Below are 23644 nucleotides of genomic sequence, written 5' to 3' on the forward strand. Positions count from 1 at the left end.
AAACCTGACACTTTCTGTTGTACCAAAGTCCTCACTGATTTTGTGCATCAACACTACTAATCCCCCCAAAAAAAATAGGACTAAAAGGGACAACTTTTGTTCATGAGTAACCTCATCGTGGACAAAATAAGGAAATTATCATCTATTTCTTCCTCCAAAATGCCTTCAATGTAGTGAATAGTGCTACCCAAACCAATCCTTTTTAACAATCGAGGCCTTAGAGTTTTATTTTGTTATCAAGGTATTTTAGAGTTTTACTTTACCTTTAGTTAGAAGTTCAATTATTATTATGCTTCGCCAAAAGTTGTATTGTATATTTGTCTTATAATTCTTTAGAATCCATGGAAAAAATAGTTTCTGTAATCCAAACCATATTACGGAGGTCCCCAAATATAAGGGAAAAACAAATGCATCCCGGAAAAAAATTAAATTAAAAAGAATGGCACAACATGTACTTACTACAAGTGTTAGTCATATGATTCAACAAGCCACATGGTTCTCCATCAGGTGTATGCACAGGGCAATTTCCGCACACTTGTGGTGCGCAGTCCAGCGAATGATGCCCCTCGATGAACAGCACGAAAATGAGATAAGAAACGTAAATAGTTAAGCCTCTCTGACTGAACCGTCAAGCCTGCCCTCTAAAAATATATGTAAAGCACATAAAAATCATAAGCAAGCATCCAAATAATTATAAAGATAGCCTACTTGTAAACTTGAATATCACATATGAGATAAGATTCATATATAAAGAAGCGGCCACGTTCTGGGCAAGTTTCGCTTGTGAATAGCAAACCTCTTCCTACAAAATTTATGACATGAAAAAGTTCAAGCATAACCAATAAGCCATACCTGCTGCAAATCTAGACCAGATTGGGGTATTAAGTCTTCCAGTTTCCAACATATTTTCAACAGCTAAACTGATCTGCTTTGCAGGATTTTTATCCATAAGCTTCTTTACTCTAGCTACTGCATTATCAGGATGGAAGTGTCAATACATGAGAGAAAAAGAATGCAAGTATCTGATTAGGGCCACAGCTAAAAAGAGAGGGGACAAGAGGAATAATTCAATGATTTAATTTAAAAAATTAATACCGTTGCCAAACTCATAGTCCTTGTTTTTGTTGATCTCATCTTCAATAAGCTTTTTCGTCCTTTGCAACCACTCTTCTAGTTTTTCCTAGAAACCATGATAAACACTACGTGAACACAACGCTGAACTCAAATGCGTAGAAATTGTACTCTACGATAATCAGATAAGGGAATTAAAATATAAGTTAATTTGCTCCGAAATGAATGTTTATTGGGATAATGGTGCTAGAAAACCTACCCTCCAGTTGAAAGAAAACACAAAGGAGACAAACCAAGAAGGGCTTTACAACATCAAACAGCTACGGAAGAAATTGTTCATAGAAATGTGATATTCACTATTTCTGTACCATGTAGTTGTATTCATTCACTATGCAATAAGAGGTTAGGGTAACATATTCTCAGTTATGTTCCATAGCCATGAACACCAAATATCAGTAAGATCCAAACAAAAGCATGAATCTCTATCTCACAATTGAGTAAAAACAAGTGGTCAACAACTTAAGGATATCAAATGACTGAATAGACCCCTTTGAAGTTTTGGTCATGGCTCAGTTGCAAGTTAATTAGCAGGGAATACATTAGCCTTAGCCACGAAAATATTTCTATTCTACAACCAACCGCTGCATTATTACATGCTATATTTACAGATGCTGTTCAGAGACATACTACTCTTCTAAGTAAATACTTATCCTGGCACCCTAGACAAGCTTTAGAACATAAAATTCTTCAGGCATTACTGTTATATGCAGAATAGCAGAAAACCTTGACACTGTGGTGCACTTACTAGACATCAAAACATTTTTGTTTTCCACAAGAGTTACCATTATACAAACTTCCACACACACACACACACACAAAGTAATCTATTAAAAACAGAAGTTCAACTTTCTAGTTTCTACCTTGAGATATATTGTAATCAAGTGACCAGGGAGTAGGACTTCATGATTTTGCAAGGAATCTGGGTTGTCTGGCACAGAAGTCTGATCCACAAGTGAAAACAGTTTCTGCACCATAAATCTAAAGACGCACAAAGTGTGAGAAATGATGCACAACACTCCCACACAGGAAATTTTCATTTGCGCCCAAGAGTGAAATTAGAATACATATACACATGTAATTATATATATTTAGAGAGAGAGAGAGAGAGAGAGAGAGAGAGAGAGAGAGAGAGAGAGAGAGAGAGAGAGAGAGATAGCAGCTAACATGAGCAGATTGAATTTGTCATGAGCCTTATTAAGGTGGACCAATAAGTAATTCATTATAACAGCATCCCCCACCTACATATGAGAACAGTCAGATATAAGCAGCCGAACAACCCACCCTATTGGTAAAGTAGCTTTCTTTCCCCAACTCCGTTGAAGGACCAAAACGAGTCAAAGTTGGTAGAACAGGACTTACAACTGAAGGTCTTTCATTCTCCAATCCACCCATAAGAGGTTGGAAGTGCTCTCCTAATAACGATAGAAGGAATCAATACAAATGGTTACTATTTTAGTCAGATTTGAAAGACCATGATAAGCAACAGTAAGTACCAATGTGCTCTAGACATTCATGACGAGTGAAAAGTTTGAAGTCTCTCACTTCATCCAGAATAATTTGTGCCCTCTCACCCACTAGCTGAGTGCCAACAGCCCCTTTTCCTTTCTCATAGTTCTCGACATAGCAACATGTCAAACACTCATAAATTTCACGATCAGTGGTATCAATGAGAGCCTGTTAAGCATGTTGGGCGAAGTTAGCATAATCATATATATTACAACATGACAACTACATCTACAACGGAAAAAGGTCAAAAAAATATAAAGTAGGCGGTAGGCCACAAACAGAATAATACAGTAAAGGAACAGATGATGAGAACACAACACAGATCAGGCCCAAAAGCTATTATGGATTCCTAATGTTTATTGTGCATGTGCACGTGATAACTGATGAGATTCTGCACGCATGCGGTGATGTGTGTGGCTTTAGCGCTCTTTTCAAGGTATAAGCTGGAAAGTATTTTTGGCAGGAAGGCTTATGGCTGCCACAAGTCACTTTCTGATATGGCATCATGGTGTCAGCTTTTCTGTATTCCAATTCCACCAGTGGCCGACCATTTTCTCCACGTATTAACGGTCCTCTGATTCTTTGGATTTATTGTTTGACAAAAATTGGCTATATTACATGCTTGCTAGAATTGTGGTCTATTTGGAGACTTATACTGCACTTGTTTTGGGGGCATCTATCGTGATAATATTTGAGGACCTCATGACTCATAGCTAGGAGAACTAGCAGAGACACACCACTACATGCCAACTTGCCAGATTGCTTGGAGTAGGTGTAACTTGGAAAGAGACGGAGCACATTCGGTCAAAGTTAGCAACTACTACAATTATAGCTTGAGGACTTGCATTATTTTAAGCGGGCGGGATTGTTAGGACCCTTTGGGCCACCATGGGTTACTAGTATTTATTAGGCCCATTGCTAATGCTAAGCCCACTAAGACTACTTAATCCTAGCTATTCTTTTGTGTATTTAAACTACTATGTTCATCTAAAGTGGATATGAATGAAAAGAATTGTTATTTTATTTCTTTTGAAAGAAGTACGATATTGCACAAATGTGAAGGCATCGTACAAACACGAGGATAGGGTGCTAATAGTGGGCCTCGATAAAAACCTTGTCGGGGCTTTCAACCCGATTCAAGGGAAAAAGAGCATCCCGACCTTTAACTAGTAATAATATCCTCAAAAAGTAAATCAGAAATTACATCAGGTGGTTCTTCAAACCAAGAAATAGGACTAGCTAAAGTGAAACCCAATCTTGTGAGCCGATTTGCAACCTTGTTCGTCTCCCGTCAACCAAACACAACCTTCCAATGCTGAAAAGACTGTAGCATTTGCCTTGCATCCAGGACAACGTTACCAAACATACCATGGACAAGGGCTGTCATGTCACTCTGCAAAGCATTGACAACCATCAGTGCATTTGCCTTGCATCCAGAGTGCGTGCAAATAAGACTGCTGCTCGAGCAGCCAAATCTCAGCCAAAATTGCCGAGCTGATCCCCGCTGAAATGCAAAGTTGTAGCTGCAACAAAATCCCCCTTCGCATTGCGCACCACGAGCCCAACACCCCCTCGTTCACCTATCTCATCTCATGCACCATCGAAATTACATTTGACTTAACCCACACCAGGTCTCTCCCATTTTTGAGAGGTTGTTCGCCTGCTACCCTGTGATGAGGCATGCCATTTCCTATATTCCTGCAACCACGCTTGAGACTTACAAACCATTTCCACCTTATTCAAAGCCCTACCATTCTATAAAAAAGAATTGCGTTCTTTCTAGATACTCCATATCAAAATCAAAAGTAGTTCAAAGCTTTGTCATGCAAGTAACCTCGCCATCTCCACCAACCACATACGGAAACCTCAATGGATTTGTCGGTTTGTCCTCAAACCCAAAAGGCTAGTAAACCATAATGACGATGATCTCGAGCAGTTTAGAAACGCATGCTCCACATTTTCTGGAATGGGCAAGCAGCATTTGTGATCACTTTACGTCGCAACAAATTTTCTCGTGTTGGTAAAGCATTTAAATAGCACCGCCAGACACATATCTTCACCTTTTCAGGTACACCCGCTCTCCACAAAGCTTTCCACATATGTTTCAATTCCCCATGCATTTCAGAACTCGTAGTCTCATCCCCCCCCCCCACACACACACACACATCCTCCTGACCGGGCTACCAAATATGCACTTTTTGTTGAGAATAAACCATCATTCCCCGCCACCCAAATCAACCGATCTGGTGGTTTGAAATAACTCAAGGGGATACCTTGAATCAGTTTTGCCTCCTCTTCGTAGAATATACTATTAATTAACTCCTAATTCCATTGAAGACTACTGTTATCCACTAGCAAGTTATCCAATGTACTATCGTGCTCCACTCCAGTAAGAATAGGGCTTAAGACTTTAAAGAAGCCCTCTCTAGGCAGCCAACTATCCCTCCAGATTTTAATTTTTATACCATCCCCAACTCTCCATCTAGCACCTCGCTGAAGTACCACGCGTGCTTCTGCCACACTTCTCCAACAAAAAGATGCATTTGATCTTACCGAAACTTGTAAGAAGTCCGTAGTTGGAAAGTACTTTGCTTTGAAAATATGGGCAGCAAGGGACTCAGGGTGCTGGATTAAACGCCATCCTTGCTTAGCAAGTAAAGCAAGGTTAAAAGTGTATAGATCCTTAAACACCAACCCCAACCCCCCTCACTTTTCGGTTTACACATTTTACTCCACTTCATCAAATGGATTTGACGTTTACCCAATTCATGCCCCCACCAAAACTGAGCTACCATTTGACTTAGCTCATTGCATAGAGTTTTAGGGAGTAAAAAAGTTTGCATGGTGTACAACAGCACAGCTTGTGCCACTGTTTTTATCAGAATTTCCTTCCTCGCGCTACTCAACAGACTTCCTCTCCATCCATTAAGCTTCTTCCACAATCTATCCTTCAAATAAGCAAAAGTCACTTTCTTGGCTTTACCTACATAGATCGGTAAGCCGAGATAGCGGTTGCGGTACTCAACCCGTGAAACACCCAAATAGTCTGCAAGTAATTGGCCATCGTACTCATTAAGGTTTCCACTAAATAACACACAACTCTTCTGATAATTAACTGCTTGTCCCGAAGCATTCTCGTAAACTTCTAATAAGTGCTTGACCTCTAAACATTCTTGCAAGGAACTTCTCACAAAGATGAAGTTGTCATCGGCAAATAATAAGTGGTGAACATTGGGGGCCTCCTTACTTATCGCCACCCCTTTTAATTGGCTTTGTCTCCCACGCATCAAATAAGGTTGACAAACCTTCAACACATAGAACAAATAAAAAAGGTGATAATGGATCCCATTGTCTTATACCTCACTTTGGATGCACATATCCCACCGGCTCGCCATTAAGTTTGAAAGAATATGTGACATTAGCGACACACATCATAATAAGAGATATCCAATCCTCGATGAATCCCAATTTCCTCATCATTTGTTCCAGGAAACTCCACTCAATACGATCATAGGCTTCGTGATGCACAATCTCTAACACTGCGAGACAATTATCTGATATTAATCGTCCAAGTACAAACGCACTCTGAGCAGGTGAGATAACATCCGGTAATATGCTCTTCAATCTATTAGTTAAGACTTTGGAACAAATTTTGTATATAACATTACACAGACTAATCAAATGGAGTTGGGTCATCAACGTGGGATCTTTGTTCTTCGGAATAAGAGTGACATGAGTATAATTAATCTTTCGCAACATACCACCCGAAGAAAGAAGATACCGAACTCCATCACATACATCCTGCCCCACAATCTCCTAATGCTTCTAATAAAATCCAGGCGACATACTGTCCGGCCCCGGTGCCTTCATAGGGTGCATATGGAAAAGTGCATACTTTATCTCTTCATTTGTAAAAGGCAACAATACTTCAGAATTCATGGCTGCCGTGACTTTGGGTGTTACATGTTCAAGTACCATTGACGCGTCACAATAACATTTTCCATACCTTGTTTATCCTCATGCCAGCCACCTTTATCATCAAACAACCCACATAAACCATTCTTTCTCTGCCTTCTATTAGCTTTCTGGTGAAAAAAATCTCGTATTTTGATCCCCCAACCTCATCCAATTCTCCCTGGATCTTTGTCGCCAATGTGCTTCCTCTTGGGCCAGTAACGAGTGCAAACGATTATAAAGATCCTGTCTTTGAGCAATGGTAGTCTCAGTAAAAGGCTGACCAAATAAAGAATTTAGTTTATCTTCCGTCTCTACAATTGCCCTTGGATTTGTTCTTTTCGTGCGTTTTACCACTTTAACAATTGACACCTTGTGGCTTTAATTTTTTCTGTCACCTGGAACATGGGAAAACCTGTGAAAGTTGACTCCCAGCCAACCTTTACAGCATCAGCATAACCCTTTTGAATCGTCCACCCATCTTCATACCTAAAACTTCTCCGGGCTCGTAATCTTCTTTTAATCTCTCATTCCATCAAAATAGGAATATGATCAGATGGCGTGGGTTTCAAATGGCTTACCTGAAATTATGGAAACAAATCAATCCAACTTTGATTAGCTATAGCACGGTCTAGTCGAACCCTAATTTCCCCATTTCGTGTAGTTTCCCAAGTGTATTTGTTTCTAATAAACCCCAAGTCCTGGAGTTGGCAACTTAATAATGCACGTCGGAAACCCTCCATCTGTCTCTCACTGCGTAAGTCTCCACCTTCCTGTTCGTCCGTTTGTAAGACTTCATTAAAGTCCCCTATACAACACCATGGCAAGGACGAGTTGGCATGCAATCGCTCTAATAAAGTCCAGGACTTATGACAGTCGATCTCTGCTGGGTAACCATAGAAAAAAGTAACCCTCAAATGTCATGTATCCCCCAAACCTCCCACCTTGAAATCCATATGATTATTAGAATATGTTCCGAGTGAAAGATTTGCCTTCTCCTTCCACATTGCACGTAAATCACCAGATTTTCCTTGACTGGGTACCGTAAAAATAAAGTATAACTGTAATTGTGATTTTAAGTTCTCCATATGCTCTCTTGAGCTCTTCGTTTCACAAAAAAAAAATCACAACGGGAGCTTTTAAGAGAACCATTCTCTTTAGGGCCCGAATTGCACGGAGGTTCCTAAGCCCCCGGCAATTCCAACTAATGTAACTCATTGCTCTCGGCGGGGCTGATCCTCGTTAGCTGCCGCTGTTGAAAAATTCATAGACTTCATCACCACCGCCCTTCTCTTCACTACATCTTCACTTTTCCCACCCTCCTGCTCACGTGTATGTCTCTTACCAAGTTCAGGTAGCTTTGTATACACCTCTTTAGTTCACTTTCTCCCCCTGCCTCTAACCTCCACCTTTCTTTAACCTCTTCCTTGCATGGGACCACTAGGCCCAAAGACAAAAGGATCTAAGTTAAATGGGTATGATCCCATTACCTAATCAGTGTATGCCCTTCCTGCATTATGTTGAACTAATGATCATTCCCGAATTGGGGTGGGTGCATTTAGTTGTCCCACACTAATAGGGTATGCCACCTGCTACTCACCCCGTTCCTCATCTCTCATTGACCTGTAATAACATCATTGTTCTCCACAAATGGTATAATTGCCATTGATATGTCAATCATCTCGTCATCATGGGCAATCTTATTAAGATCCGGAATGCTGCACATTAACACATGTTCATCAATCACTCTTAGAGACTGCCCTAAGTTACCAAACGAATCCATGGGAACCCGAAAGATTTGGCTCTCATCTCTCTCTCTTGGTTGTGCTATACGCCAGTCCGTTTCGCCATTCTCCATCCCCACTTTGACCTCCCTCATGCCTTCATCACCATCCTTAGAATCTGGCACTTTCATGGACCACCCAACCTCCGAATCCAGACCAAACTTTTTACCTTGTGGCTTCCTATAGTCTTTACCTAATACATCACCTTGAACCACCTCTCATGCGGTTTTGCACGATCATCATCATTCTGTCCATTAAATTTCTCACATTGTTCCTCCACGTGGTCCATCATACCACATAGAAAAAATGTAAGAGGAAGCTTCTCATACCGAACATCCACATGCACCACCTTCCCATCTAATTGGACTGACACCCAACGACGCAACGGTTTCCCAACATCAAGTCGGACTCTAATTCTAAGAATGCTTCCGAACTGGAACTCTTTCTTACTTTGATCCAGTAAGACATATACACCCAACATATTTCCGATAAGTTTACCCATTTGCCTTGTCATGTAGCAAATTGGGAGCCCCTTAATTTGGACCCAGAAATCTTGATACGACAGTTGCACCCTAGCAGGATGAGTTAAGTCATCAGCCTCCTCAAGGGCCAACAAAGACTGCTTATTGTAAAGCCACGAGCCAACCTTCTGGATCGTAGTCCGTTCCTGCTTGATATTAAAGCCAAACGTGAATATGTCAACCTTCAATTCAAATATTAGCAATTGGCTTAGGTCTCCACAAGCTTCTCATTTGTCGCTTGAAATTTTCTTTATTCAGTGGTTTTCTTGTCAACACCTCCCCCACTAAGAACACTTTAGACGACTTAAGAGACAGTGCCTCATCTCTATCAACCACAACAATCTTCTGTTCATCTTCTGTTATTGCAAATTTTCCAGAAAACTTAGAAACCATATCCTCCATCATTGCAAAGGCCATACCTAACCACTCCCAACCCTGCACACAGAACTGCATGCACCGAGTCAAAAGATGGAACAACCTTCCCCACACTATGAAAGACGACCCCCTCGGAGTTAGTTATCGTCACCCTTAAGGTTTATCACAGCGGTGATTGGAATACCGAGAATTCCGTTAAGGCTTTCGACGCTCTCCTAGGGTTTCCTAGAGAGCCTATTTTATTTCTTACTTTCCTTGCATTTTCCTTTTCTTCTCCATTTCTACGGAATGGGTCCTATCATTGAAGGGTCGACAATTTGGATGAGCTTGATCTTACTGAGTAGAACCTTGAGACCCTTAGTGACAAGGTAATCGAATGACTCTATGTGGTGGCGGAAGAGCTCGCGCACCGTCGTGAAGTCCTCCCCCGAAGCCGGTTACTTCCCCAACATCTTCGTCAGCTTCTCCTCTCTATCTGACGACGTCGTTCTTCTGATTGTTGTTTCGCTCTCTGTTTAGTGAAGAAGGAAGGAAGGAAGGGAGAGGGGTTTTGTTTCTGCCTTCTTGTTTACATAGCTTTCATTAACATTTTAGGGTTTAGGGTTTTGGAGATTGTTTGGCAGATTTTTTATTTTTTAATTTTTTTATGTCATACTGTTGTGGGCTTTTGTTGTCTGTGGTTTGGGCTGAAGCCTAAGTTTTTGTTGGATGTACTCCTGACCCGCTAAAAAAAATACGAAATTTATAGTTTATTTTGATTTAATAGGGTCCTCTTTTTGTTTAATATTTTTTTATATGAAAATATATTTACACTAAGGAAAAGTAGTAATTGCAAATTTCTCTCTTTCTATTACTCCGATATAAGAATGAGTGAATTTTTATAGTAATTACAGGTTAAGGTTGTTTGCTTCAACCTATTACGTTTACAAGTTCAAAATTCTCCCACACTCCTTTATGTAAATTTTTATGTAAAGGCATTTTTTGGGAGTTCAGACTGTACTGACTATTTCAGTCAGATATAATTATGTGTACATCGAGCTGTACTTTGAACTAGATTAGTTTTATATGGTAATCGGAAAAGCAACAAAGTCCTTAAACCTTTTCTCGTGGATTACAAATGTTATATACACAATGCATTTGGTCGAATGCATGTATATGGTTACTGAATGTCTTTGTAGGCTGAGCACCTGGGTGGACTTGAGGATACCTATCAAGATCCTGAGAGCCTTGAATGTGTGAAGCGTGTTAATGAGATCGCTAAGCTTACCTAGAAAGCATTTGTGTCTGAAGAGCACAAGGAGATGAAGGCACTTGATGTTGTACCCAGTTCAGATCCGAAAAGATGGACGAGTGTTCGTTGCCTGTATATGAATCATTTCCTGATGGTGGTCAACTACTCGAAGCACCCACCAGTCTTCCGGATGCCCAAACAACGTAACCAGTTGATAATAACTTGGGAGTCAAGGCACCAACATATGATGCACATTGTGATGTTGTTACGAATCATTAGAACATGCCCTTATGATGTCATGAATTATATCAGTAATTGGTGTTCTAATATTCAGCCTTTTGTAAAGTAAGGGTAAAGTTGCGTACTAAAGATGTTCCTCCCTAACTTTCGCAAAGCAGATAACCTTATTGGGTTGCCCTTTTAATTGGTGTTGTATTGTCCGTATCCCATATGATAGTGATTTTTGGAAATAAGGCGTCATTTGTTTGATTGGAATGGTAGAATAAATATATGTTATAACGACTACACACTTTAACTAAAAGGAATGAAACCCCCTAACATTATTGATCGGAATGGTAGAATGCAGTTGAGATCGTAAACTACTAATTAGAATATGATTGTGTGATACTGAAACACTGTCACGTAGTATAATCAATTCACTTATGATTAACTACATATATAATCACCATTTTCAAAACTAGTAAGTTCTCATAACGGAAATTTATGAATTAAAAAAATAAACAAAAAAAGGGTTATGTGTTTAGCAAATCCAGCTATTTGATCTTGCAACACAGTTTATAAAGCGTCCCAAGAACAATGATGCACACAAGCTTGTTCAGAGGTTTACATCTATAAGATATAGCTTTCTACTCCCTCCGGATATCTGACCGCATAGCGCAGTGGATTAGCGCGTCTGACTTCGGATCAGAAGGTCGTGGGTTCGACTCCCACTGTGGTCGTTTCCTTTTAATTTCTTCATCCTCTTCTCCTCGCTCCTCAGCCAAATTTCCTAAACACACACTCTCTAGGGTTTTAGGCATTTTTTTTTGCCCCTCTCTCTCTCTTCTTCTTTGAAATCTTAGGTAAGAAATCGAACATTTTCTCTTCTGGGTTTCATTTATTATATGGTGTTCTTTGCTTTTCCTCTTCAATTCAACTAAAATTTCAATTTCTTAATTTTTTTTTTTGACGGGGTAAATTCGATTTAGGGTCTGAAAAAAAAAAGGGTAATCAAGAAAATGTAAGTTTTAGTTGGAATTTCAAGTCTTCTGATTCATTTATCTATCAGTTTGATTGCAGAGCTTCGCACATTCCGGGTAAAGATGGCTTCAGTGGGACAACCACCGCCGGCGCCGGCGCCTCTTAAGCGGCGGGAGGCTCCTGCAGCATCAAGAGAAGATGATAAGATGATCATCACTCCGCTAGGTGCCGGCAATGAAGTCGGCCGCTCTTGCGTGCACATGACCTTCAAAGGGAAAACTGTCTTGGTATGCTGCCATTCACACAACTGCATCATTATTTTTTCTGGGTATCGAATATATAATTGGTGTTTTCACTCTTCCGACTTTGATTTTTTTTTCTTGTTTCTTGCATTTGTGGCTGTGTGATTTCGTCTTCGTATGAATTGCAGTTTGATTGTGGAATTCACCCCGCTTATTCGGGCATGGCTGCTTTGCCCTACTTTGATGAGATTGATCCGTCCACAATTGATGTCCTCCTCGTAACGCAGTATGTATTTATCGTCAACTTATATACAAAATTTGGAGCTTTTGTTGAAATCTGTTGCTAAATTATATCAGAGATGACACATTGGGTCAAGAAAACTCTTAATTTGTTATGTTTTCTCTGGTTGAGTACAACATACTTTACGTTCTTTCGTTCTGTATTTCTTGTTTAGAGTTAGAAGCGATGAATGCTTAATAGGATAGCTGCTTACATGGGATAATTTTTCTTTGACTATTAGATGGCTTTGAACGTATCTTGATTTTCTTGTCAGTTGAAAATATTGTATATAATGATGGAACATTAGCTCAAATACCCAATTTACAGATCTAAATCCTCAACACCACTTATTTACAACAAAGAGTTTCCACAACAAAATGATCTAGATCCTATTAAGCTGAACTAATATGCATAACTATCCTAATCATCTGATTAGATCCTATTACATTTTATAGTTAAAAGTTACGTTACCTTGTACTTGACGATTCATTCCATTATACTAATATTCGGTCATGCTTTTTTCTTGCAGCTTTCACTTGGATCATGCTGCATCCCTACCTTACTTTCTTGAGAAGGTTTTCATTCTATGAAGGAATTATACAATAATTTGTATGTATTTTGTTATTCAGCGGACTAATATCTCTGTAACTTTTGATAGACCACATTCAAAGGCCGAGTTTTTATGACTTATGCTACAAAGGTTATCTACAAGTTGCTTTTGACGGATTATATAAAAGTGAGCAAAGTTTCAGTTGAAGATATGTTGTTTGACGAGCAAGACATAAATTCCTCAATGGATAGAATTGAGGTTTGTTGTCCTTCCATGGCTTATGTTTTCATTCCCACCTGTTTTCTTTCCACTTTCCAGCATAACCAACCTATCACAGATTTACGTTAAATTTGAGTTATGTTGTTCTCAATGATGTATTTTCTATCGCTACTAGTACTGTTAGTTATGTGTCTCATAGGGGATGTATATTTAGATGTATTTCAGTCGGCATTTTTTGACTTAATTAATTTGCAGTTGGGGACAGGGCGATTGGTGATATTAGTACTTTGAGTTGATTAATATTTGTGGTCACTGATGAACTCTCAGTCCTCACCATCTTTACGTCATTATCCATTTATTATTTACTGTATTCAGTACGCTTAACATGAATATTGAATCCTTAATCCTTTAAATCCGACATGAATGATATTCCCATGATAATATTAATATTAACAATGCATGATAATTGCAGGTTATTGATTTCCATCAGACAGTAGAGGTTGAGGGCATTCGATTTTGGTGCTACGCTGCCGGTCATGTCCTTGGTGCTGCCATGTTTATGGTTGATATAGCCGGTGTTAGAGTCCTTTATACTGGAGATTATTCACGTGAAGAAGACCGGCATCTCCGTGCTGCTGAGACCCCACTGTTCTCCCCTGATGTATGCATTATTGAATCGACTTACGGTGTCCAGCACCATCAACCTCGGCACATCCGTGAGAAGCGGTTCACTGATGTTATCCACACAACCATCTCTCAGGGGGGTCGTGTCTTGATTCCTGCATATGCACTTGGCCGTGCCCAAGAACTTCTCCTCATCCTTGATGAGTATTGGTCAAACCATCCTGAGCTCCATAATATTCCCATTTATTATGCTTCTCCACTTGCCAAAAGATGTTTGTCTGTATACGAGACATACACCCTTTCTATGAACGATAGGATCCGCAATGCGAAGTCAAATCCTTTCATTTTTAAGTACATATCACCACTAAAGAGCATTGAGAATTTCAAAGATGTAGGCCCATCGGTGGTGATGGCAAGCCCTGGTGGTCTTCAGAGTGGACTGTCAAGGCAGCTATTTGATAAGTGGTGCACTGATAAGAAAAATTCCTGCGTTATTCCAGGTTATATGGTTGAAGGGACTCTAGCCAAAACCATCATCAATGAACCAAAAGAGGTAACTAGTATGAGTGGACTCTCGGTACCTCTCAACATGCAGGTCCATCACATTTCATTCTCCGCCCACGCGGACTCTGTTCAGACTACTGCATTTTTGGACGAGCTGAGGCCTCCTAACATAATCCTAGTTCATGGAGGAGCTAATGAGATGGGAAGGCTAAAACAGAAGCTCGTGACCCAGTTTGCTGATTGGAACACCAAAATCCTGACCCCAAAGAATTGTCAGTCTGTTGAATTGTATTTTAACTCCCAGAAAATGGCAAAAGCTATTGGAAGGCTTGCTGAGGAGACCCCTGAAGTTCGTGAAACTGTCAGCGGTTTGCTGGTAAAAAAGGGCTTCAGTTATCAAATAATGGCTTCCGATGATCTCCATGTCTTCTCACAGCTGTGCACAGCAAATGTCACTCAACGGATTACTATTCCATATGCTAGTGGCTTCACTGTGATAAAACATCGGCTTGAGCAAATATACGGGAGTGTAGAGTCTTCAGTGGATGAGGAATCTGGAGTGGCAACATTGCGAGTGCATGATCGGGTGACTTTGAAGCAGGATACAGATAAACACATATCACTGCATTGGCCTTCGGATCCTATAAGTGACATGGTGTCAGACTCCATTGTTGCTCTTATTTTGAATATCAATCGAGAAGTCCCCAAGGTAGTTGTTGAATCAGAGGATATAAAAACTGAGGAAGAAAATGGGAAGAAGGTGGAAAAGGTCATTCGTGCATTTCTTGTTTCACTCTTTGGCGACGTGAAGCCTGGAGAAAATGGGAAACTAGTGATTAGTGTTGATGGGAATGTGGCGCAGCTTGATAAACAGAGCGGGGATGTAGAGAGTGAAAACGAAGGTCTCAAGGAAAGAGTAAAAACAGCATTTCGTCGAATCCAAAGTGCGGTGAAGCCAATCCCTCTCCATGCAACGTAAGCAGCTGCAGCGCATCAGTATATCTTTTTCTGCGTTTTGAATAAGTTTTGAATCTTGTAAAGGTATAGAGATGAACACTGGATACTAGTTAACAGTAGTTTCTGAGCTCGTATTTAGTACCAACTAAACGGGCAACTGACCTTTGTCAATTTTGTATGGACTAGTTTTCAAGAGTTCTACTCTTTTTTATTCGAATGCTATCGTTATCGTTCGTGTCTCTCGGAGAAGTTGTGGTTAAATCGTATTAATTTCAAGTAAGCATGTGTTTCTGTCGATTAATGCTGCTTTGTTTCAGACTGAGAAAATTAGGTGTATCTATTAATTTTGTGCAGATGCTTTGCTTGATTTAGAAGAGATTGTCACAGGAGGTTGTATATGTATAATACAAGAACACTATGATTGATTAAATCATCTAATCTCTCTTGTTTATGGGCATTTCATTTTCTAACACCGATCAATAAAACTAATTTTTCTTCGATTACGGTCAATAAAAACAATTTCTCTCGTTAGATGTTTGAAAATTAACATGCTTGAAATGTTGGACGTGATTTGTTAGAATATGCTTAATTTAACCGAACCAAAATGAAACTAATTACCAATGATTTGATTCAGTTTGGTTTTAATAATGGTATTGATTAAGTCCAAACCAAACCAAACCAAATCGTTGAGGACTAGTTGATTCAATTTTATTTTTGGTGTCAAACCATACCGCATCCACCCCTAAGTGATGCAAAAATGTACCAGGGGATTCCGGTATTTTTCGAATGCATATTATGTCCTAGGTTGAACTTGAATGCAATAACGCACCATATATACCCCGAAGTTTTTTCCAAAAGGAAAGACCTATGTAACAATCAGAACAGTACAAATTCATTTATGTTAGGCTCCTAAGTAACATGCTAAGAGTACATACTACACGGTTTCGTATATTGCAAGTTATACACAAAATTACATGACAGAGTTCCAGTTCGTAGAGAAAAATTGAATTTGGACACGAGCAATATCGCGCATCCTCCTCATCCAAGTTGACATGACACCCAAATCGTTCTCATCTCCGATTCCTTCAGCATTGCATTAACTTCCATAGACAATTTGATCTGAAGCCTTCGAAAGTAGACGGGGGCATTGAAGAAACAAATGGACCAAACTTTCAGCTACCTCTCCTCTATACATTATGATGACTCTGACTCACCTATACGGGTGAGATAGGCTTACGTTAAGCCTCCTCTTAAGTCTTTGGGAACATTAACAGCCAACTTTAAAAGCAAAAACCCAAACTACGAACAGTTTTGAAGACAAGCGGAAACACAAAAGAATCGAATTTATAAAGAATAAAGCTCTCAAAGCTTCAAACTAGGGTTTACTCAGCCTCAGTCTTCTATACATAACCTCATTATCTTAAGTTTCCTAATCTCCCACCAGATACTCAAACTAAAATTCCAAAATTTAGGGTTTCATAATCGCATACCTGTTCTATCAAGTTTCAAATAAGTACTGCAAACTCCGAGCCCTTATCTCATGCTTCGTGAGACTCCGTTGTTTTTCTTCACAGCCATAGATTACTTGTACATGCCCAAAAGAAGACAAGACTGAAGAATTCTGAAGGCAATCAAGAGTATGCTCTGGAAGCTGTGAACGATGATAGGAGACCTGCAGCCTGGGAAGGTAGAATGTCACCAATTGACGACATGGCGGCTGCTGATCTATCCTTGAATATGCCCACTTGCCCATCTGTTAGCATGGATCCTAGTTTTAAGCTCTCTCCAAATTTACTTCCAGCCTGCCAATCATAACGAATATCATTTTCAAAACCTGTATATCTCAATATCCTAAACAAATGGAACAGTTTAGCCGACCCCACTTAGTGGGATAAGACTTGGTTGTTGTTTGTAGAAGACGAGCAAAGAGAATATTGCGGTGATATCAGAAAAAACAAGAGGTGTGCTGTGTGCAATCCATACTTGCTTACAGACCTGACATGGTCTTTTATCTCATTACCATCTAGACAATTTACTTGTTTTAATCAAACCTAATAGTGTGAAACTAAAAATGTCTTGCGTTACATGCTTTAACTATGTGTCTCTACTGGCTTATTGTGAACCAGAAAAATTCATATTTCAAACAAATGCATCGCTATTCCAACATGAAACAATTTTTTTTAGAATGCAACTATAAAAATAGGAAAAACTTGTAACAAGAAAATGTAAAGAGATAGACAGCCTTGCCTGCATTAAAGAATTAAAGATTGGTACGGCAGAAAAACTCGAGTTATCGTCCAAATCAAGCTTACTGGAAAGATCTCCATTTGTATAAGCTTTCCAGGGACTTCTTGAAGAAATATCATCCGAAGAGATTGGAATGGATGCCTTAGCTGTCCCTCTTGAAGACAATGCTGGAGCACTTGAACACCAAGACAAAGTCAAAAGTTCAGAACCCATTATTGAGGAAGATACCCTTTGGCAATGAATATTTTTGGACATAGTTAAAACTGGAAAACACTAATAGAAACAGTCATATGTAGCGAATCGGCCAGTGCAACCCAATTTATACAGTTCATTATATGAATGAAATATGAGTAGACTCAAAACAGTAGTACGGGTTGTGCACACCTTGTAATGTAGCAACTAACATGGTAGAAATTTCAAAAAACACTAACCTGATGGGAAGGTATTTGAAGCGAGGAACTGAAGAGCATCTCATGATATTGGACTCTGAATTAGTAGGAAGTTTTTGAACAGTATCTGTGTACATGCGATTAAGTTGAACAAAGAATCCAAAGAGGACAGCATGGCGTTGGTAGGACTGCTTCTCATTTTCCCAAAGATACGACTCATACCTTAAATAAGATAATGTGATTAAATACACAAAGTCAAAATGCCTAAATAGTTATACAAATCATTAAATAAGATAATTCAAAACATAGGACCACAATAAGCACGACTTCTATGCTATAATAAGAACTCATTAGAGCTGTGGTTCCCCTATAGATGATTCACTAGTTGAATTATATTCCATAAAAAACATTGTCCTAATTTCCCATGCTTTTCTACTTAAGATCCAAATCCTCGGTTTCCCTTGTGATCATAACAACATACTAGCTGCCCAAGAGATCAACCAGGTAACTCCTAAATATTCATTTTTCTCTGAAGACAACCACTAGAGATAACCCTTTAAGCAAAACAATATGGGAGAAAGATGCATGAAATGAGACACCAGTCACATATCCAAACTTTTGGAAGTTCATTATATTTGTTTAGATTTCTAACTTTTTATTCACGAGAATAAATTAACTTACGTAAGCCAGTCTATGGGATCCAATCTTTGCGAAAGACGATTTATCAACCCATCAAAACGCTCTCTAATGGCAGATTTCGCGTGGCTTTGGTCCTGCTTCCGTCTGAAAGGACTTTTTGTCTTTAGGTATGCAAATGACTCCTCACTCGTATTAGAATCACCCCCAGAAAGGACATCGACAACAAATCTCAAATCTAACAGAACTTGCAAAACTCCTTTCTCTGACACTTGAGATCCACCGGCCTCTACAGTAGAAAGGAAGTCTCCATAAATACCAATGACCTACATGAAAGTATTGCAATCAATATTAAAAAAAAAAAAAAAAAAAAAAAAGACAAATGGTTTAAAGTATATTTCTAAACAATAATCTAAAGAAACAACTGGGAATTTTTCATTTTTCTAATGAACATACAAAACCGACATTTTCTGTGAATGGCAGAAGTAATCGTAAGCTACTTCATGAGGTAATAAAGATGTTTATTAAAACTGACACATAAGGGCACATAAATATAAATGCAAGAGTTGACAAAAATTCAAAATCAATACTTACAGCCCTGAGGTTGCAAGATAAGAAGATAGACTTCATGCTAAGCAATAGTAAAATCACGAATAGGTGTACATAAAACTGTAATAGAAATAAGAATGACCTATCGATGGCCGGCCAATGACCTGTTAGTCTAGCAGCATGTGAGCAACACATTGATGAATAGAGAAAAGAAATCAGATATCAAGCGAAGCTACATACCTTTTCCAACAATCTTAATGCAAACTTTTGCAGAATTGTTTTGTCAAGAACATGACCTCCAATTCGATGAACTTCTTCACATATGCGAAATAGAAATGAGACTATATAGAGAGAAGGCATGCAAGGGAGCCATATTCTCATGTCCGATTGGTTATCATCAGACTGCTCTTGCTTAACAACTGTCTCTTCCCAACCCTGCCCAAATAATAAAAATGATGATAGGTAAATTGTATTCAATCAACACCGTACTCAGCAGACCACTACCAGTGTAGCGTAAGTGCGTAACAGATAATCAACTCAGTCTTAAAGACAACATAAGCACCAAATATCTTCAAGAATACTAGTAAAATGTGCACTTAAACAACACATAATTATATGTTAAGCCATGGCTTTGATTTAAAACCACTTTTGAATCATCCACAAATTTACTTTTTCAGGTCTGTTCAATTAAACCACATCATTCGTCCTACATTGTAACTACACACAATTTTGTGGAGAATGTTTCTTTACGGTTCTAGAATGCTGTATAAAAAGGTTATATCTTCCATTTGGCCTACTTTGCAATCATCTCCAGTTAAAGCGGCTTATGGGCTAACAGTTATATTATAATAATCAAGACAAGCTTGCAGTATTAAGATTGGGCTGTTTAGATTCAAATGATTAAACCTATTAATTTCACTTATTTCTCTGATTGAAACAGATGGAGGATCATTTACACTTCCTAGTTGGCATCCAATGACTATCTACTAATCACGTAAGATTGCAGTCCATTCCACTTATACTAAATAAAATGCAAATAACAGCGTAAAGAACAGAAATAATGGAGAGCAAAATACGTTGAATGCACCTTACCCTCAGAGGAGTTGATGATGACAAAGCATAATCTTTTTGAAGATCACGGGAAAGAATAACTGAAAGCTCATCAGACAACCACGACATCCACAAAGCATGCGCACGAATTCGGAGATCTCGCATAGTTACATTAAGCTCTTCAAGTTTAGGGCTTGCACTTTGGCCTGCTCCAAGCAATGCAGCCGTAGCAGATGAAGTATGCCTTTTAGAACCTGAGGGGCTATCAAGCACTGGAGAATCAGTGGGAGCTCTAGATTGTCTTGACATGGGCGGGAACTTATCGAGAACTACAGACCCTGTTACATTTACCCAAGACCGCGGAGGACCAAGAATGATGGGAATGTGTTTGGAGTGGCTCTGCAATGCAAACAAGAGTCTCCCAATGAAAAGTGCCCTGTCAACAGTTACCGGCCCTTGCGTGTCTTTACCAATTTCCAAATTATCAAGCTCACTATTTAGTTGCACCAATATATTGGATATGGTCTGGCAACACTTATCTTGTAGATAAGGTGACAGATCCTTTAACCTAAGAGCTGCCTTTGGCGATTCTAAGAAACACAGCAAGTCATCAAGAACATCCTGACAACTACTATCCACCGCATCTCGAATACTACTCACTTGAGGACCAAAATAGAAATTGAGACAATTCTCTTCACAAGGCAGAGCACTAGCAGTACCTTTCTTAGCGTTATTCGATTTGGTTTCCACAAACCAAACTCCACCACCAGCACCAAGGAAATCGATGGGTTTGCCCTCCTTAATGTTCACGGCCTTCATGAGCTCCTTGAACCTGTATGCCACAATCACCTTCATCCTGGCGACGAATGCAGGTTCGAAGATACTGTCCCAGAGATCTGAATCATCTCCGAGAACAAGTTCACTCATTCGACTCCACGGCAGGTCAATGTTGGACCCGAACACGTTCTTGAGCCACTCCAAGCTCCCTTCTAATACCTCCTTGCTGTTCATGGTCTCCCTAATCAACTTCTCAGCCGAGGCGAGCTCGTGGCCGCTGCCAATCGCGTCGATGAGGAACCTCCCGTTGATCCTATCCACCATCCGGCCTCCGCAGTCGCTAAGCCAAGAGCAACAAGCCTTGGCAATGTAATCCTTGTCCAGCATTCCCATGGCAGACTCGAGTTTCTCCCGAAACGAATTCCAAAGCTTGATCTCCTCATCTGGATTGGGAATTCCACCGAACAATTGGGATGCAGGAGGACTACCCAATACCACCTTGTAGAACAACGGCATGTCACTGAGCACCCGCAAGAAGAGCTCACCAACCTGCCCCACAGTCACCTGAATCACCCGCAGAGCCTCGCACAGCACCGAAACGACGTTGGAGCACTGAGCATCGGGACGGCAAGCATTGAGTATCCCGGAAACCCACGACTTCCGAGTGTCGAGGAAGAGGGAAAGTACGTACTCGGGGCGGAGGTCGTCGATCAAAGCGACGGCGGCCAATGCGTCGGCGTAGGAGGAAACGGGCAGGTGGAGCTCTCGATCGAAGAGGCGGTCGCGGGCGCGCTGAGAGATCTGGGACTTGAAACTGTCGACGATCTGCCACTGGTGCTGGAGGAGAGGGAAGTTGGAGAGGAAGCGCACGTGAGCAGGGAGGGCGAGAATGGAGTGCACGTGACTGGCGCGGACGTAGCGGGCGGCGGACTCGAGAAACATGGACTCGTCGAGGCAGCCCCAGATGTTCTCCGGAGTGTCGACGAGGTACTTGACCCGGCAGGCGATTCCGTAGATGCGGTGGCGGGTAGGGTCGTGGCGGGAGGAGTCGGGGTTGTCGGCGGAGGATGCGGAGGATGCGGAGGAGAGGGAATTGATAGAGTAGTGGACGGAGGAGAGGTTTTGGGAGATGGAGTGGGAGGAGCGCTTCATGAGGACGATGGAATCGGCGGAGTCAATGAGATCGCGGTAGCGAGTGCCGACAAGTTGGCGGAGCTCCTCCTTCTTGGACTGGATCTGGCTGCGGGTGGTGGACTCGACGGTTCTGATCTCGGCAATGGGTTTGGAGCGGAAGAGGGACTCGGCATCTCGGGAGGCGGCGGCAGCAGCGGCGGAGGCACCGCTGAGGCCGTCGCCGGAATTCACTCTCATTGATTTTGGCGGAGGAAGATCACCAACTGAAGTATGGGAAGGGTTGCGAGCGATTAGATCGGCATTCTGCGCGTTCGGTAGTTTCTCGTTGGTGACACCGCAGGACTTGAGTGTATACGGGCATCCGTAGGAATGGCAACGGTTGAGTTTGAGAACAAAAATGCATATCTATTCTCATAAGTACGAATATTAATAAAAATTGGGGTGTGTATGTGGACGTGTTATCTACATATCTCATTTTATTTTTCATATATTTTTTATAATTTTTGTTCGTTAATCTTTTTCAATTTATCTAATCCGACGGTCGAAAATAAAAAAGATACGTAAGAAGTAAAATGGAATGTGTGAATATCACACCTCTAAAAATTTATTTGTACAACTGACACATTATAATTTAATAAATATTAATTCTTTAATTAAATATCTACATCTAAATCATAAAAAGCATAATAATACTTTTTGAAGGTGTTCTTCATAAGCGAAATATCATGGCAAATTAAAGGAAATTAGTTCCAAGAAAAGGGTACGGGAGAAAGGCGAAATAAATTATCAAATAAGTGCAATACTTCTGAATATACATATTATTCGCAACGGACGGAAATGGATGGAGGCGGATTTTATTATATCCAATATACATATTATATTATATTATTTGGTATGGCTAAGTGAATGGATATGGCGGGAACTCCTATAACCATATACGAACCGTGGGCATTTTACCCGAGTTTTCTGTTATATCAATCTATCCTTGTGTGATTCATGTTGAAGCATATACTTTGAGGTGGATGCAGGGTGGACGACACGATTTTTCCCATATCTGAAAAAAAAAGTTCATCTTCAAAACCATCTCATTTGGACGGTTATCCATGGTTATTAGATTTAACGGGTTGAATGGTCATCCTTAACCTCAAGCGGGAGTCTCTACTTTGATTTGAATCTAACCATCTAGAATTAATCGTATGGCCATGAGTATACATGACCCCCTACCTGTATAAAGCTTATATCTCTCCTCAGAGAATAGGTAAAAACTTTTTATAAGAAAAGTTAAAAACTGAAATCCGAGAAGACAAGAATCCCTAAGAGCGTTTTGTAAACCAATTATTTGATATGGAGATCCTTGCGATGATGCCGAAGGAATTACTAGTCCAACCTACCCAACTGAAGGCACCAGTACCAGTTGAACCCCCGAAGGCCATAAAAAGTATATCATGCAAATGATAGAGCTTTACCCCAGCACCGTGGGTCCCCAACGACTTGAGAATTTTTCCTTTCTCCCATTGATTCCTATGAATATAGGAAACTTGTATTTTTTCAAACACAAATCCTTTTTGTTTACGCTTCTAACTCTTAGTTTAGTCCTGGTTTATTTTGTTACTAAAAATAAAGGAGGAAACTCGGTACCAAATGCTTGGCAATCCTTTGGTAGAACTTATTTATGATTTCGTGTTGAACCTAGTAAGCAAACAAATTGGTGGTCTTTTCGGAAATGTAAAAAAAAGTTTCTCTCTTAATCACGGTCACTTTTACTTTTTTGTTATTTCATTATT

At 40.1% G+C, this 23644-nt stretch overlaps 3 protein-coding genes and 1 non-coding gene across 6 annotated transcripts; 2 read left to right on the top strand and 2 right to left on the bottom strand.

Moving 5' to 3' along the window:
- Positions 1–408: 408 nt before the first annotated feature.
- LOC103437462 (DNA-directed RNA polymerase I subunit 2) lies at positions 409–6615 on the bottom strand. Its single transcript, XM_070813061.1, has 9 exons — positions 6486–6615; positions 5496–5683; positions 2625–2805; positions 2491–2543; positions 2296–2369; positions 1992–2109; positions 1096–1180; positions 853–969; positions 409–641 (listed from the first exon to the last, which is right to left on the bottom strand). The coding sequence occupies exons 1-9, from the start codon at positions 6613–6615 to the stop codon at positions 607–609; spliced, it is 981 nt and encodes a 326-aa protein (XP_070669162.1). The 3' UTR covers positions 409–606.
- Positions 6616–11387: 4772 nt separating this feature from the next.
- On the top strand, positions 11388–11461 carry TRNAR-UCG (transfer RNA arginine (anticodon UCG)). The gene has a single exon. It is a non-coding gene; the product is annotated as a tRNA-Arg (tRNA).
- On the top strand, positions 11409–15317 carry LOC103402533 (cleavage and polyadenylation specificity factor subunit 3-I-like). Of its 2 annotated transcripts, none has more exons than XM_008341280.4 (6): positions 11409–11584; positions 11791–11989; positions 12133–12230; positions 12754–12799; positions 12883–13032; positions 13466–15317. In XM_008341280.4, the coding sequence occupies exons 2-6, from the start codon at positions 11825–11827 to the stop codon at positions 15098–15100; spliced, it is 2094 nt and encodes a 697-aa protein (XP_008339502.2). In that variant the 5' UTR covers positions 11409–11584; positions 11791–11824; the 3' UTR covers positions 15101–15317. The 2 variants fall into 2 exon arrangements, with proteins under 2 accessions (XP_008339502.2, XP_070669437.1); XM_070813336.1 differs by having other exon boundaries at positions 11458–11584; positions 11802–11989.
- A 631-nt stretch (positions 15318–15948) lies between these two features.
- On the bottom strand, positions 15949–22257 carry LOC103413707 (conserved oligomeric Golgi complex subunit 1-like). Of its 2 annotated transcripts, none has more exons than XM_070813333.1 (7): positions 19992–22257; positions 19140–19334; positions 18396–18676; positions 17757–17936; positions 17326–17500; positions 16569–16880; positions 15949–16292 (listed from the first exon to the last, which is right to left on the bottom strand). In XM_070813333.1, exons 1-6 carry the CDS (start codon positions 22095–22097, stop codon positions 16710–16712), a joined length of 3108 nt encoding a protein of 1035 aa, XP_070669434.1. In that variant the 5' UTR covers positions 22098–22257; the 3' UTR covers positions 15949–16292; positions 16569–16709. The 2 variants fall into 2 exon arrangements, with proteins under 2 accessions (XP_070669434.1, XP_070669435.1); XM_070813334.1 differs by having other exon boundaries at positions 15949–16356.
- Between the last annotated feature and the right edge of the window lie 1387 nt (positions 22258–23644).

The sequence above is a fragment of the Malus domestica genome, chromosome 15, assembly GCF_042453785.1.
Source record: "Malus domestica chromosome 15, GDT2T_hap1".
NCBI classification, from domain to species: Eukaryota; Viridiplantae; Streptophyta; class Magnoliopsida; order Rosales; family Rosaceae; genus Malus; species Malus domestica.

Bases quoted from the DNA above. Each gene is read 5' to 3' on its own strand.
- LOC103437462 (XM_070813061.1), bottom strand. From the start codon at position 6,615: ATGGTACTTGAACATGTAACACCCAAAGTCACGGCAGCCATGAATTCT. The intron at 2,544-2,624 runs GTACTTACTGTT...TATCGTTATTAG, and splicing joins TGAATGTCTAGAGCACATTG to GAGAGCACTTCCAACCTCTT. The intron at 2,110-2,295 runs GTTAGCTGCTAT...GTGCGTCTTTAG, and splicing joins GACAAATTCAATCTGCTCAT to ATTTATGGTGCAGAAACTGT.
- LOC103413707 (XM_070813333.1), bottom strand. From the start codon at position 22,097: ATGAGAGTGAATTCCGGCGACGGCCTCAGCGGTGCCTCCGCCGCTGCT. The intron at 18,677-19,139 runs GTATGTAGCTTC...ACTTTCATGTAG, and splicing joins CATTAAGATTGTTGGAAAAG to GTCATTGGTATTTATGGAGA. The intron at 16,881-17,325 runs GCAAGGCTGTCT...TATGATTGGCAG, and splicing joins TCTTTAATTCTTTAATGCAG to GCTGGAAGTAAATTTGGAGA.
- LOC103402533 (XM_008341280.4), top strand. From the start codon at position 11,825: ATGGCTTCAGTGGGACAACCACCGCCGGCGCCGGCGCCTCTTAAGCGG. The intron at 12,231-12,753 runs GTATGTATTTAT...TTTTTCTTGCAG, and splicing joins GATGTCCTCCTCGTAACGCA to CTTTCACTTGGATCATGCTG. The intron at 13,033-13,465 runs GTTTGTTGTCCT...TGATAATTGCAG, and splicing joins CCTCAATGGATAGAATTGAG to GTTATTGATTTCCATCAGAC.